Here is a 17,153-nt window from a genome sequence, read left to right on the forward strand (position 1 = left end):
AAACACTTCTAAATGAAGACTCCACTCCACGTGATCTAGCTGTTCCCTGCCCAGCCAGTTTGCCATAATGTTTGTTTTTTTCTGCCTTGAATATATAGAGCAAAAAGAGATTAGAGTTTCCCCCTGCCCAGAACATCAGAAGGTCGGTTTCCTTTTGTGGGGTTGGTGACCTTATCCCACCCTGTTTGTTGATGTAGAACACTGCATTGGTTTTGTCAATCATGATTAGGACATGGGCATTGTCTACCCATGAAGAGAGGATCCTTAGTCTATAGTGAATTGCTCTGAGCTCTAATCATAGTTTAGTTTGTACAGTACCTAGCACAGTTGGGTTCTGGTCCATGGCTGGGGCTTCTAAGCACTACAGTAAAACAATAATAGACTGCTTCTCCTCTTGCTCTGTCAAGTGCTTGGTACTAAACTCATCTTCACATGAGCTCCCCATCCTCTGAGGCAGGTATCAGTGGTAGCATTATTCTTGTCCAACTCAGGTAAGGGAAATCCCTTCCTGAAATTTTGAGTGAGCCTTCACCTCAAAGAGGTTATTAGACTCTGAGGAAATTGGATTCTCCTGGTAGGATGAACTGGTGTGAGGAAATAGGGACAGCAGAAATGACTGGAGAGGTCTCAGGTGCACTCAGGCTCATTGTTGTGTCTACATATGGCAAGACCATCCCCACTAATTACATCAGGGAGTGGACTGAAATATCCCAGAGGCTGCTGACCATCTGCCATTTTTTCTGTCTCTCAAGAAACAATCAACCTGTGGAAGCGTGTCAATTTCCAACCCTAGGTGAGCTATCTGAGTGTAGGGTCTAGTTTGCTCTTTTCCCAATTTCAATCGAAACCGTGGTCCTCTAGGTTCCCAATTAGCCTTGAAGTGCTTTGTACCAATTTGTCTTTGGACAGAGCCCTTTTCAAGACATCAAGGAATGGACAGAGTTAAACCCCCTCCCACTTCCTGTCTGAGGGTAGCTACTAGAACAATGGGTAACTTTGTAAATACCTTGGGGAAGGGGAGGTGGCAAGGCTAAATGACAACAATGCATTTGAAGTGCTGGGATCTAAAAGGTAAAATAGAGAAATTTGCAGTGAAATTCTAGGGATGTGAAGGTACACATCTCTCAAATAATTAATAACTTAATTAATTAATATAATAATTGGAGATATACCTATCTCCTAGAGCTGGAAGGGACCTTGAAAGGTCATCAAGTCCAGCCCCCTGCCTTCACTAGCAGGACCAAGTACTGATTTTTGCCCTAGATCCTTAAGTGGCCCCCTCAAAAATTAAACTCACAACCTTGGGTTTAGCAGGCCAATGCTCAAATCACTGAGCTATCCCTTCCCCCTTGCTGATTGTCATCAGGCTGAACTTCAGTGTTTCCATGTTGAATCTGGGCTCTCTCAGGAACTGAAAATGCTTTAGGTCCAGCACAACACTGCCACCTCATGATTTCTTCTTAATCAGAGGGGAAAATGGAGTATAAACCTTTCCCCTTCCTCCCCACTCACCTTTTAGGAAGTAGGAGTGGTTCTATTGACCCAATTTCCTGATGGTCTAGATTTGCTGATCCTAGCTCAGGAGACCTGGATCTGCTGAGGTACATGAGGTACAAAGAGATCTCCAATGCAGGCATTCCACAAGTGGGGTGCAGCAGACAGCATATATTCATGCTTCACCCTTCTTTCTGACCAGGCCCCGGCACACTGGCAGGGGCCCCTCTAATGGTGTCTCAACAGAGGAACTGGACCCTTAAATCCCTAGGCAGGGAAGGACCAGAAACACAGCTACAGAAACAAATTTATGGCAAAATCTTTTTTAAAGACACTTTTGCTCTCCATCAGGAATTCCAATAAACCTTCCTGAAGCTATGGAGACAGAACAGAAACCTGATGGGCTCTTCAGTCATGTCATGACTTTCCCAATCACTGACTTATAGATCTAGTTCTGCCTATGTAGCTATATGCAGAATGAGAGGCCATTGATGGATCTATGGACCTTGTAGACAAGAAAGAATGTCAGGTACATCTTGTTTATGGGCCATACTGGGATGTGCTGGAAAGTGTCCTACTGACTGGTAGCACAGAATTCCCCAAGATTAACTACTCGAATCATAGATTATTAGGGTTGGAAGGGACCTCAGGAGATCATCTAGTCCTACCCCCTGCTCAAAGCAGGACCAATCCCCAAATCTCTAAATGTCCTCCTGAAGAACTGAACTCACAACCCTGGGTTTAACAGGCCAATGCTCAAACCACTGAGATATCCCTCCCCCACTGCCTTGCAACAGCAAGTTGGCTCAGGGTATTAGGCAAAAATACAAGCCATTACAGACCACATTTGAGAAACCAGTAACAATTCAAAGCATGATACTTTGTAAACTAACAAGGGCTCTACTCTACTGAACAACTTAGAATTCAAGACTTCCAATGATTTATGATTCAGTCATTTTTTTCAAGCATTAGTGATTACCAAAATAATAGGATCTTGTAACCCACATTATTTAAATTATATCTGCAGTATCTCATATGAGTCAAACCCTCAGCCAGACCAGGGCTGCCCACTCAGCTGCCATGACACACAGAGTCATCACCCAGATATGTAGCAGCAACTCAGTTACACTGACTTATTCCTCCAACAGAACCTGCAGTGACTCAGCCCTCAGGCACGTGGAAGCAGCCTATCCGTAAGCAGAACCCAGGTCAGATGACCCCACGCACTGGTATTTCACCAACACAGAACTGCAAGTTAACTATTCCCCCTTGTTCCTGGCCTATTCTGGCCTTGCTTCAGCCCAATTATTGAGCTGCTCCAGTCCTGCACCCACATCCTGTTCCCAACACTTGGACTCACTCCCAACCAGCTTTGGCCTACATCTGGATTCTGGATACAATACTGGGTTGGCTGACCTCGGTTCTGACTCTCAGCCTGCCCTTGGACACCAGTTTCAGTGCTTCCCTTGTCCCAATCCTGACTTTACACCTAGCTTCAACCTCTGCTCCAGCCTAATAAGAACTTTGATGCATTTTATTTTTGTTTATAGTTACGTAATTCACTGCCACTCTGCTTGTTGGGTCATTAAATAACAAGTTCTGTGCATTTATGTCTAAAACACTACAGGTTTGGAAAAAGTACTTATAATACTTGTGTAATTATCCTGCATTTATGCAAATACTTTGTGGAAATATCAAATATTTAGCTTTTGAAAAGACTTTAATCAGAATAATTGATACCAAATTTATTCTAGTTCTACAGTATTAAAAATAGAAAGCATTCTGAAATAATGCTAAATAAATAATGTATTAATACTTATCACTTTATATATTCAGTGTGAGTTAGAGATATAAATCCTCACAATACTCCTGAGTGGTAAAATAGGGGCAAATAAGGTATTAGAGAAAAGTATGTTTCTTAGCAGTGCCCGTTGACCCACACGTGCATAGTGCATCCCCTCATACTCCTAGCCGAGGCGCTAATAGGTATTGTGGGTCGACATCTCTCTAGTTTCAATCTTACTGTTGTGGAATCCAGCCCGAAGCAGAGGGGATGGAAGGCAGATAGTGGAATAAAGATAAGGACCAGCCATCTCAAAGAACCTCCAGTTCTTTGAGTGATGGTCCCTAGGTGTATTCCACATATGGGTGGCTCACAGGTAGTGATCAGCATGGACGTAGGTTCAAGGATGCCAGTGGAAGTTTGGTATGCAGTACGGTTTCGCCTGTGGTTGCATCTGTAGCTTCTGCTTGCATGATGGCGCAATGCGTCATGAAAGTGTGGACAGTGCGCCACATTGCAGCATAGCACATATCTTGCCAGGACACTGCCACTCATAAGGCTGACCTGGTGGCTTGTACTCGCGTAGAGTATGCTATCAGATGGGGGTGTGTTGGATTGGTTGTAGCTTTCGCAGATGCACCCCAACACTGATTTGGAGATGCGTTGGTGTGAAAGGGCTTGACCCTTGGACTGCTCGGCAATGGCCACAAATAGTTTTGGTGATGTGCAAAAGGGTTATATCCTGCGTAGGTAGAATGCCAATGCATGGCAGATGTCAAAGGAGTGAAAAGCTCTGTTAGCAGGGAAGGTGTGTGGTTTGAAGCGGAAAACCAGCAGGTGGATGCTCTGATTTAAGTGAAATTCTGACACCACTTTTGGGAGGAATTTAGGTTGGAACCATAAGGACACTTTGTCTCTGTGGAATATCAGGTAGGTGGGGTCCGCGATCATGGCCGCTAGTTTACTGACCCATCTGGCTGAGGTAATGGCTACCAATAATGTCACTTTCATCAAGTGGTGGGAGAGGGAGCACGTTGCCAGCGATTCAAAGCGTGGCTTCGTGAGTATGGAGAGAACGAGATTGAGGTCCAGCGGGGGTGGGGGCTTGACTACCGGTGGAAAAGTGTTAAGTAAACCCTTCATGAAGCGAATAGTGTTGGGGTGTGTAAAGACCAAGGTGCTGTCCACACGAGCAAGAAAGGCATTAAGTGGTGCCAGGTGCACTCATATAGAACTGAGAGCTAGGCAGTAGTTGAGGACAACTGGAATAGACACCATGTTTAGTGAATGATGGGGGTAGCGGGCCCATGCTGTGAAGCATTTCCATTTAGGTCAGTAGCAGGCTCTGCTTTGGGTAAGGATTTGTCGCATGGGCAGTCTTTGACGCCCATCCAAAAATCAGGTTGTGAGGTGAAGAGAGCCCAGTCTGGGATGACGAATATTCCTGCAATCTTGTGTGAGTAAATCAGGGAGTGTGCAGAAGCAAAGTGGTGTACAGGTGGAGAGTGAAGAGGTCTGTGAACCAGAACTGATGGGGCCAGAATGGGGCTACAAGTCTGATGATGGCTTTGTAGCACCTTGTATAGCACCTGTCGTAGGAAGGGAAAGGAGTGGAGCGGGAGAGTGTCACTCTGAGAGCTGTTCTCTGTTGCTCCCCTGGAACAATTGCAGGGCAGCTTTCAATTCTTGTGATTGGCAAAGAGGTCCCATTGGGGAGTGCCCCACTTTGCGAAGAAGTACCGGAACATGCCGTCGTGTAATTCCCACTTGTGACTGAGATAAAGTGTCCTGCTGAACCTGGTGGCTAGGGAATTCTAGGTGCCAGGTAGATGTGTGGTTTGAAGCATCACATCATTCTTCAAGCCCCAGTTCCAAAGCTGGACCAACTCGTAGCAGAAAGAAGGAGATCTGGCACTACGCTACTTGTTGATGTATACTACTGCCACAATGTTGTTGGAGAACATTTGGACATGGAGGGCCTGAATGAGTGGGAGGAAGGCCTGGCACGCTAGCCAGTCTGCCCACAGTTCCAGCACATTTATGTACATCCTGGCTTCCTGTGGTGACCACACACCCTGAGGTGTGTGCTGGTGTAAGTGGGCTTCCCACCCCATGAGGGAGGCATCTACTGTGATGGTGGCCTGTAGTGTGGGAGCGGCGAAGGGAATATCAATCATAATCTGGGAAAGATTGGACCACCCTCTGAGGAAGGCCAGCACAGTCCGGAGATCTTGGCTGGAAAGGAGCCAAGTTTGAAAACAATGCATATGGAGATGTGCGTGTGGTGTCATGTAGGTGCATGCTGCCATACGTCCAAGGAGAGAGAGACAGCGGCGGACAGTGGTGCATGGTCTGTGATGCACGTCTTTGAAGAGGGCTGTCAGCATTGTGAAGATGGTCTTCCAGGACAAAGCCTTTCGCATGACAGAGTCAAGCCACACTCCAATAAAGTTGACTGCCTGTGTAGGCATCAACACTGACTTCTCCTCGTTGATGCAGATACCCCTATTTACAACTATATGCACTGAATGAAAGGTACACCACTCCCATAGAAAACTAAGAGCACAAAGCAACAAGGGTTCTGACTGAGGCCATGTGGTGATAAGAGGGAACTGGAGAGGCATCAACCTGTACTACCTATTATATCCTCGGTTTGGAGCACGAGTGGATGCACTACATATGTGCAGGTCAACAGACACTGCTAAGAAACGCTTACAGACTCAGTCACAAGGCACACCTGCACACCCACATATGGAATATGTGTAGGGACCATCATCCAAAAGAGAATCAATGCTTCTTCATATCTTCTGTAAGAGCTTATTTTTATTTTAGCCTATGATGTAGTCATATACAAAATTAACAGAGGACAGAAAAATCCTACTGGCAATTGGTTTCTGCCTTATAGAAGTCAATAAAATGAGCAACATAGCCGGTGATGTTTCCGAAGAGATGCATGGAAAACATAGCGAGAAAAAGAGACATCATAATTGACAACATACAGAAAAAGCAATAATGTTAACTTACCTCAAATTTAAGTAAGTCAGCATTTGTAAATTCACTATAGCATCTGGAATAATTTTAATACAATTGTGGTATAGATTTAGTGTTTCCAGTGACACAAAATGGCACAGCTCCATAGGAACTTCAGTTAATCTATTCTTGGACAGATCTGAGGAGAGAAAAAGAAAAAGCACATTTCTGAAACATCAAAAATATATACTTTAAACAGATATTTTTCATTACTAAAATAAATATTGCCATCACAGACATAAAATGGGGAATTATCAATATTTGATAATTCAGAACAAAATTATTAATAACCCCTGGAAGCTTGAAATTGAAGTCTGTTACATACTGAATGTGAAATATCAAATATTAAATTGCCTGTTATTCAATTTAATTAAAATAATTATTCACTGGACTCAAGATGTTAAGAAAAAATATCTATTAGGTTTGAAAGCATAACTTCTGAAATTTGCACTTCATAGCAACAGAATGTAGCCAAAGATTAATACCAGCTGTGTAAATACTGATTAGCAGCTATCAACCAGTCTATCCACTTTCTAATAGTTATAGAAATGTATTCCTTAATAGTAACCAATATGAATATTACTTAAAGGCACAATCAATGTTTGTTTGATTATTTGTTTTCTGGGGCTGATGTATAACATTTCCAAGAACAACAAATGAAGAGGCAGTACAGTAAGTAAACAAAGGGACTGTCTGATCCCTCAAGCAAAAGTCCATATCTGACAGACTTACTTTAAACAATTTCACTTTAACCACATAGTTTTGTGAAGTACTAAGATGGCTAAATGACAGGCATACTGTGAAGATACAGATCAAAGATTTACATCCCATTTTTCACTTTCTGGAAAATCTAAGCATTTCCCCAAATTGTTCACTACCTTATGGCCCCAAACCTGCAAGCACATACCCAGGGGTGGAACCTTGTGCCCAGGCAGAGCTCCACTGAAGTCAGTGGTGTTGTGCCCAGATGCAAAGGTCTGCCTGTATGGATCTGATTGCAAGATTAGGCCCTATGTTTGTAAATGACAGACTACAAGAGTGCCAATCATTACACATCAAATGTGAAGTTGAAACAGATGAGACTCTAGGGTAATATTAAGAATACTCATCTTAGACTAGATATGTTCTCAGAATTGTAGTTTTCTGAGAAGCTAATAACTAGGAATGTTCTATTTTTCTTGCAAACCTTGGGTGCAAAAATATGTCCATTACAAACCAGGTCATCTATTTGAGTTCATTCTCTTAAGATTTAGTTTGGAAGGTTACATGTTTCCTAATTTTTAGGCAATGATTGTAACACAATAGGTAAAGATGTTAACTCTTCTGGGAAAGGACTGTCTTCCTATGTGTGTGTGTACGTTTGTATTGTCTCATTAGAACTGACACTCCTCCTCCCACCCTTGGTAAGGCAACTCCCATCTTTTCATGTTCTGTGTATGTATATATATCTATCTACCTTCCTACTGTATATTCACTCCATGCATCTGATGAAGTGGGTTTTAGCCCATGAAAGCTTATGCCCAAATAAATGTGTTAGTCTCTAAGTGCCACAAGTACTCCTCGTTGTTTTTGCTGATACAGACTACCCTTGGCTACCACTCTGAAACCTATAGTATTGCTGCAATTCTAATTTTGCTGCTATTCTAATTATTAATAAAAATAATGTTATAGTTAATTTATTTGAAGTCCAACTAGATTGCAATTATCTATACAACTCCTTTGCTGTTAACCTGAAGAACAAAATAGATTAGGTCAGCAGGTTTTTTTGTTTTGTTTCTTGTTTAAGAACACACGAAGAACACATAGGTGGAATTTTTAATAAAGGTAGCTTAATTCCTATCAAACCTGACAGTCTCTTTAAATACACAAAATGATGTCAAAATTTGATATGTGCCCAGTTCATAGAGTACTGAATCATGCATGCATGCATGCAGCCACGTTAGTTAAACAAAAAGGAGCGGCACTTCACATGATATCCCTCTTCACTGAACAGTGTGATAAAACTACCAACATTCACCATCCGACTCTAGAACAAATAGACTTTTTCCCCTACATCTTGCTAACAGCATATGCTTCAAATTCTGGTACCTCACAGAAAATGAGATGCATAAATGTAACAGCAGCAAGACTGCAGCTGCTCATATTTCAGAGCATTCATGCTTCACTACTAATAGTATGACAAATATGCTCCCTCCTACACAGCTGAATACCTACTGTGCTTAACCCCTCAAGAAAAGTAGTTCTTATTTCTGAAGCGAGTAGCCACAAAGGTCTTCCAAGTACCAGATTTTACTTCTGATTGAGTTTATTATTTTGTCAACACATTCTTAGGGTACATACTGATCATCTTTTGTGTAGAGCTATTTCTTCACAATTAAAGAAGATGAAACTTGATTATCCAACCCATTAACCCAGTCTTCTGGTTCCTGGTCCCAGTCTTCAGTTCCTAGGTTTAATTTCAGCACACTTTACTCCTGGGGGCATTCTGAGACAAAAAAGTAAAAATTCTGCAAAATTCTGCAAATTTTACTTGTCAAAATAACACTGCATAATCACACCAGTTTCAATCATTTTGCTAATTTATTTCAAAACACCTGTCAGCAAGTAAGTCTGTAACAATACAGACACACACAAAAATTCTCTCCAGGAGTAGAACATAAGAGTGGCCAAACAAAGGCCCAGCTAGCCCAGTATCCTATCTTCCAACAGTGGCCAATGCCAGGTGCCCCAGAGTGAATGAACGGAACAGGTAATCATCCAGTGATCCATCACCTGTCGCCCATCCCCAGCTTCTGGCAAATAGAGGCTTGGGACACCGTTCCTGCCCATCCTAGCTAATAGCCATTGATGGGCCTATCCTCCATGAATTTATCTGGTTCTTTTTTTAACCCTGTTTTAGTCTTGGCCTTCACAATATTCTCTGGCAAAGAGTTCTACAGACTAACTGCATTGTGTGAAAAATACTTCCTTTCATTTGTTTTAAACTTGCTGCTTATTAATTTGCTGACCCTTAGTTTGTGTGTTATGAGAAGGAGTAAATAACACTTCCTTATTTATTTTCTCCACACCAGTCATGATTTTATAGACTTCAGTCATATCCCCCTTAGTCATCTGTGTTCCAAGCTGAAAAGTTCCAGTCTTATTAATCTCTTCTCATACAGACGCCATTCTATACCCCTAATCATTTTTTTGACCTTTTCTGAACCTTTTCCAATTCCAATATGTCTTTTTTTGAGATGGGGTGACTACATCTGCATGCAGTATTCCAGATGAGGGCGTACCACAAATTCATATAAAGGCAATATAATATTTTCTGTTTTATTATCTATCCCTTTCTTAATGATTCCTGGAGTTTAAAAAAAAAACCTACAACAACCTAGTTCTTGTTTTTTTGTCCCCTCCCAGAGCCCAGCCATAGGGCCCCCCTTTGCCCAGATGCCTGCACCCTCTCTCCCCCTGAGCCCAGCTGCAGCCCCCACCCCCCTGGCCCAGATATCCATCCTCCTCTCCCCAAGAGGCCAGGGATCCAGAGGGAGAAACAGCCTGATGTTGAGTCCAGGCTTGCAGAGTTTCCTCTGAGCCACTCTCTCCTTCCCTCAGGGCATGCTGGGAAATGCAGCTGCCAGGAACCTTCTAGCTCCCACCCCCTTCCTCAACAGTGTCTTCTATGTGCGCGCTGGGCCCTTCCAGCTCCAGAAGGTGGCATCTAGCAGCACTGCAGCTCATTTCTGTGTGTGGAAAGGAAATTCTATGTGCACAATGTTAATTTCTGCAAAATTCTGCATTGTCCAGAATTCCCCCAGGAGTAACACTTTTTTTAATCCCCCCCCCCCCACTTATAGGTCTAAGTGCTAAACAATTGCATGAACAATGTTGTCCAAGTGGCCCAGCACAAAATCTCCTTCCCTCGATGTGCCATGGACAGTGGAGCTCGCATCCTATATCAGCTTGTCCCTAGGCCTCAGTTGTTCCATTCTTCTCCATCCAGCCTACTGGGTCAGCCTAGGCTTCTTGCCTCCAATCTGGACTATAGGTCTGACTCCCTGACCCTGTGCGCTCCAGCTCAGTGAACAGTGTAGGGAACATGCATTGCAATCCAATTTATTCTTGTAAGAAAAGCTGGAGAGTGAAAGGCAGTTGAAAGCATGTGCTAGCCAGACAGGGAGACAGGAAGCAGAATGATGGGTGCCTGGTTGAAACCAAGTACTAATTCCAGTTCCAAATAACAGAATTGTGCATCTTAGAAAACAGCCAAGTCTTGCAGCCACAGAATTGTGGAATCTTCAAGCCTCTGTGTAAGATGAATGTAGCAGTTCAGCCACTGCACTTTCAAAGAGGTGTAACAGCATCTGTTTACAGTCTCTCCACATGTTCAAGGTGATCGCCACAACCATAAGGGCTACACATTTTATTTTAATTAAAGCCAACATTCTAATGAACAACTCTAAAGCAAAGACTAAATTTCATGGCTAATTATGTGACTGCAGAATCATGGAATGCCGGGGGACAAAGATATATATAATATGAATTACTGAGCAAATCATGTAATAGAAAAGTTAGTTGTCAAAACTCAGCAGCTGTTCATGGTCAGCTTGACTATCTAGCTGCTACAAGACCAAAAACTCCTTTGTGAGAGGGCTCACACAACTTGACATGTCTCCAATTCAGGCCTTAAATCATTGATATGCATAACATTATACTATTAATATTTTAATACATGGAATGTATCAGCACCACAAGCATCATTGAGGACATAATTTAGCCAGAAGAAACTCTCTTACTGATAAGGAAACTACCCATTAAAGTATATTTTAAAATGAAATTTCCTGCCACAATTTAGACCCACCAAATAATGCATTTGTTAAAATGTATTTAGATTATCTACATTATGTAGTCATGACAACCATTACATAACTTCTTTATTTCTGCAACCATGAAAATCAATGGGATTACTTGCATAATAAACTGCTCTTCAAATGTCATGTAGCAGAATCAGAGCATGTAACTCATGGTTACTAGAGCAAACCAAATTTAGTGATAAAGTGGAACAAATGAAGTATATAATAAGAAAAACAAAATCTGTACAATAATCTTTCTAAAGAAAATGTAGCAAACACAAAGTAAGTGGTGATGTGGTATAACACTGCAACTTGTACTAGCTCGGGATGGCCTGGGGTAAGTCATTCAAGGCTCGGTCACTATTTAGAAATGTGATTATCCACACCTTGTGCCAATAAAAGAACAAAAATCTGACAGGCAAGAAATACTGTTTTTTATTTTGAAAAGACTTTTGTGCATAGTTATACGACAAGATACAACTACTTTAAGAGTGACAAAGAACCATTAGAGAAGTATGAATAAAAATTCTCCCCCTCCATCCACTATTCTCTTTATCACAGATTTGCATATGAAACAGATGTAACAAAAGAGCCTCTTTCGCTTGTTTACTTATCTGTTCATCAGCATCTTTCATGACAACAGGTAGGAAAACCAAATATTTCAAATTTGGAGGACAGTCCACAGAAAGTTATAACAACTTAAGTAGATCAACATTTTAGACTCAACCATTGTACCCTGGCTGTGTAATTAGATATTAAGACAGTGATACTCAGATTGTGGTTCATGAGCTGCAAGTGGCTCTTTAACATGTCTCCTGCGGCTCTCTGCAGCACATAATATTAAAATACTGTGTGATTTAATTAACAACCAATCAGGATGCTTTTGCTGTGTTATTAACCAATGAAGTTATCAAGTTTTTAATTTATCTGCTGTGAGAATTGTATAGATATATGAACTAAATATTTTCTGTCATACTGTTTAAATATGAATAGTACTATCATAAATGAAACAATGAATTCACACTACTGTGGCTCTTTTTGGTAATGTTGATCCCTAATTTGGCTCCTGAACCACTGAGGTCTGAGCATCACTGCATTAAGAATTCATTTTAATTTATATACACTTAATTTATATTAGTTTTAGCCGTGTTAGACATGGATGTTGACAAGTTAACAGATTATTTGAGGCTATTTAATCATGTATGCTGCTCAATTGTAATTAATATTTGTTAAAAAAAATCATGACAGTCAAAGAAAATTAACCTAGATTTCATTAAGGTGGTTATGAAACTAACTTGCTAGTATAGAGCAGGTAACTGTCTTCTTTTAATATATTTTCATTAGTCCATAAGCTAAACATAACTCTAGTAAATAGTAATAAATTCTTACCACACATTTCAGACTTTGTCTTAAGAGTGAAATTAACCTTTTGATTAATGTTATTTTCTATATGGATTTAACTAAGTTAAAGTTCCCAAAAACAAGGATTAATCTAAGAAATATTCTTCATACTAACACAGATGACAACAGAATTAAAACAAAAGCCTTCCTGTTGTACTTGGGATAATTAGGTATACAGTGAATTATGTATACAACCAGGACCAGCGCTAGTGTTTTTAGCGCCCTAGGTGAACAGCCATTTCGCAGTCCCGCGGCTCCGGTGGACCTGCCGCAGTCGTGCCTGCGGAGGATCCACCAGTCTGCGGCTCTGGTGGAGCTGCCACAGGCGTGCCTGCGGAGGGTCCACTGGAGCCGCGGGAGCAGCGGACCATCCACAGGAATGCCTGCGGCAGCTCCACTGGAGCCACGGGACCAGGGAAGCCTCCACAGGCATGATTGCGGCAGGTCCACCGGAGCCGCCTGCCGCTCCCCCCCCCCCCCGCAGCAAAATGCCGCCCCCCAATAATCCTGGTGCCCTAGGCGATTGCCTAGGCAGCCTAAATGGAAGCGCCGGCCCTGTATGCAACAGAGGAAGTGAAATAATTCGTTATACCCTTCTGTTATCACAACTGAAGGGTAAGGTCATTCAACATTTTGGTGTTTTTATGTCTTTTATTGTCACCTAAATGAACCATGGCCACAACACAAAACAAAAGAAAGGACTAAATGACATATGTGAGTGTATACACATACACGGTAAAAAGGAGAAAGCACAGAATAAGTGTATTAAACCTACAGACTTTCTTCAGGAAATATCTGTTAACAGTTGCAATTGCAATTCAACTTGTCAGCACAAATTCTGAAAGTCCTTCTCTTGAGATGAAGTGTGCTGCTCAGCTGACAGCTGTATTTAATTACTAACATTCTGTCTTCTTGGGTTGCATGCCTACAAACAAAACTAGGCAGGGTTTTGGGGAACGTTGACGATATATAGGTTTCTGCAAGAGTGAAAGGAACTTTATTGTTACTTGGACTTATTAGCTAATAAGTTTCACATCTGCACATGATAATTTCATGCTGCTGGGTGGTCATCATCATGTAACTGTATATTTGCTTAATTGTTAAGGTGCATGGTTTTTATTGTTGTTTACCTCAAACGAGCATACACTGACAGGAAATAATGATGTAAATGTTACTGCTGTCAGCAGGCCCAGCTGCCAACACCCATGACTTGGAACCCAGGTTCAAGTCCCAAGATGGGCAAGCAAAAGCAACTGTCACATGAAAGTAGTTTAGCAAACTTATGCATGTAGACAAAAAAGATGTCCATTGATTCATTAGGCACAGCTCCTGCCTACTGAATACAAGTCCTTTTTAGCCCCAACTGTGTATAGGATGCAGAGAGTCTTGTCACTAGATGAAGGGATCCACTAATTTAGAGTTGTGTCTGGTCACTGTGTCAGCACAATGGAATATTTAAGGAGTGCTGCTCTGTTATATATGTACCAGTCTGATACAATAAAAAACCAGGTCCTCCATTCCCTGTCCTTGGAAATTTTCCATGTGAAAATTAAAAAATCCCATCTCTTAAAGCTGATGGTGAGAAGAACACAGAAATAATATGTACAAGTAAAACACTCTACCTCAATAAACAAATACACAGGTTTTAATATCTATGGCTGTGTAGAAACTCTTGCAAAGTGCTTAATTACTTTTATATTTAGTGGTACTGTGCTACCAGTTTATTTTATTATTATATCCTTTGGGTAATCTATAAATGTAGATTCCATGATGATGTGTTCTGTTGTTAGAGTTTTTCTTGGATAGGAACAAAAGATTCTGGCTTAAATAGAGGATTCCAGGACCCATTAGTGGCTCAGCCTCAAGTGAATTTGCATGGCACCTCAAATAAATGTCAATAAAAATGTTATAGCACGCTTGTCTTTTTGTTCATGCCACAGTTGACAAACTTTTCAGAAAACGTCTGCAAAAAAAAGGTTTAAAATGTACACTTTAAAATTTTAAACACTCCATTTCCAAAAACAGCTTTTCTGTATAAGAAATGAAAAAAGGAACCATTTCAGAAACCACTTCTATGTCTACAACTCCCAAACCCCACTTGCTTCCAAATATCACTACCCTCAGAACACCCCTCACTCAGTGATCTGAAGGTCATCTGGACTCCTTAGCTAGTGGAAGTCCAGAAAGCAGCTAGACAAATAAGTCTCCAGATGGGTGAAAATAAAAAGAAAGTTACTGGATCCAAGTTTTCACTAATGGGAGGGGGAGCAAGAGGCAGCTGTGCGCAATCAACTGGAATATTACAAGGATTACAGGGCACAGGATGTCAAAAGGTGAAAAATAAACACAAATTGTTCCATGATTTGTGGTTCATTCAATGGCTGCCAAAGTAAAGAAGTGTATTTAATAGCTACCAAGACCATACATGTAGTTAGGGTTGCTGGAACAATTTTTATAGTGAGGGTGCTGAGAGCCATTGAACCAAACTGTAAACCAGGGGTCGGCAACCTTTCAGAAGTGGTGTGCTGAGTCTTCATTTATGCACTCTAATTTAAGGTTTCACGTGCCAGTAATACATTTTAACGTTTTTAGAAGGTATCTTTCTGTAAGTCTATAATATATAAACTATTGTTGTATGTAAAGTAAATAAGATTTTTAAAATGATTAAGAAGCTTAATTTAAAATTAAATTAAAATGCTAAATCTCCAAAATAAGGTAACAAAATGTGATTAACTCAAAACAAATGAATGCTTTTTTTTAAAAAAAACAAAACAACCATTAATTACACGCCTCTGGAGATGGGACGTGGCGCTGGCCGGGTGGGAAAGGAGGCATTGGCTGCGGCAATGAGCAGGAGACAGCAGGGACAAGAGACTGCAGGCGATTTGGGAGAGCCAGTAAAACACCTTCTGGGGGGAGAGAGGAACCCCCACTGCCTGCACCCTCTCCTCCCCAGTGGACAGGGCCTGTCTTAGAGGTGCCTCCAGGGTAGGAATATGCCTCCTCTCAACTACCTGCTCCACTGCTGCTTCCGCCTCTTCCCCTATGGAGCTACCCCTGGGTAAGCTGCTCCAGACCAGAAGCCTGCCTCCTGTCTGCTGTGCATAGCAGGGGCAGAGGGGCTGCTGTTGGGGTGTCCCCGTCTAGTGTACCCAGTCACTGCTGAGCTGGGGTTGGGGAACAGTGGGACCCTGTCTGTTGCTGGGTCAGGAGTGAGTGCTGCAGACAGCAGCTGCCACTGGCTGAAAAATGTTCCATTCCTGAGTGCTCTGCTTAAAGAGACAGTGCTCCCGCAATGCATACCCACCTCCGATACACACACAAATGAAAATATTTGTAATAAAATATAATAATATAAGGTGAGCACTGTACACTTTGCACTCTGTGTAATAATTGAAATCAATATTTGAAAATGGAGAAAACATCCCAAAATATTTAAATAAATGATATTCTATTATTAACAGTGCGATTAAAACTGGGATAAATCATGACTTAACCTCATAATTAATCACGATTCGTTTTTTAATCATTTGACAACCCTAATTTTCACATCCTTCCCTCAATAATGTTGTGAACTAGCATGTTAACAACTCAGTACTCTCTGGCCCTGGAAACAGAAAATGAGCTCTTTCACTCCTCCTTGTTCCATCTGCCGCCATCCAACATCCTGTTGTGTGGATGGCCAGGGTGACTGATTAAGTTAACAGGTGATATTCGGACAGCTTAATACTAATTTCCCAGTGAAGCTCGGCTTCATATTGATGAACCTAATTTACCACTCACCAATGTAACAAACCACAACAGTGACCCGCAGGGATCTAACTCAGAACCCTCAACACCAAAACCACAGGCCTCTTCCACTTCAGAAAAAAGAAAAGTGAGCTCTGAAAAGTGCAGACTGCATAATCAGTCACTAGAGCCAGCCGCTAGAGGGAGTCCTGATCTCACACACTAGACTAGTATGTTACACCACCATTCACTAATATATAACAATGCAACTTGTTTTTAAAGAAGTGAGGGATAGGGCAGAAGAAGGGCTAAAAACATATGCAAAGTCAAACTCAACTACACAGAACTCATTTTGTGAACCTATTATTTCATACAATATACATACATATATTTATAACTATTAAAGCAACAAATTAATATACTGAATTCTGTTAAGATAACAATCCTAGAGAAAGTTTTGCTGTACAGTGGCCATGCTGAAAAGTTTTCCAATATTGCCTTAGATAATATAGCTAGAGAACTTAAATTCACTATTGAGGTATTCCCTAGCTATTTAAGACAATTGGCACATTCTAAAACTTTATGTTTTACCAACATCTTGATATACTGTTCTACACACTTCCATTTCCTGACCTTAAAACCCACCTCATGTGCCATACTTCATTTCATCAAACTTTAAAAACTGCTAAACATGCTGCTTTTCTACTGCATACTGCCCTGTAACCCCGAACAAGAATTGCCAAAGCAAGTACAACAGATGTATAATCTACACTTCCTCTCAGGCAGTACACTACACCCAAAAATCAAAGCATGCAGCAATAATATTATTATGAATAACATGATGGCCTATGACGCCTGGATAAAGGCCAAATATTTAA

At 41.3% G+C, this 17,153-nt stretch overlaps 1 protein-coding gene across 1 annotated transcript in view; it reads right to left on the reverse strand.

Annotated features, from left to right (window-relative positions):
- Nucleotides 1–17,153, reverse strand: part of LRCH1 (leucine rich repeats and calponin homology domain containing 1) — a 222,358-nt gene that overhangs the window by 90,641 nt on the left and 114,564 nt on the right. The window contains exon 2 of the mRNA XM_030565216.1: nt 6,302–6,446. Coding sequence (XP_030421076.1) covers nt 6,302–6,446 — 145 coding nt within the window. The remainder of the gene's footprint in view (nt 1–6,301; nt 6,447–17,153) is intronic.

This window comes from Gopherus evgoodei, chromosome 1, assembly GCF_007399415.2.
Source record: "Gopherus evgoodei ecotype Sinaloan lineage chromosome 1, rGopEvg1_v1.p, whole genome shotgun sequence".
Lineage (NCBI taxonomy): Eukaryota > Metazoa > Chordata > Testudines > Testudinidae > Gopherus > Gopherus evgoodei.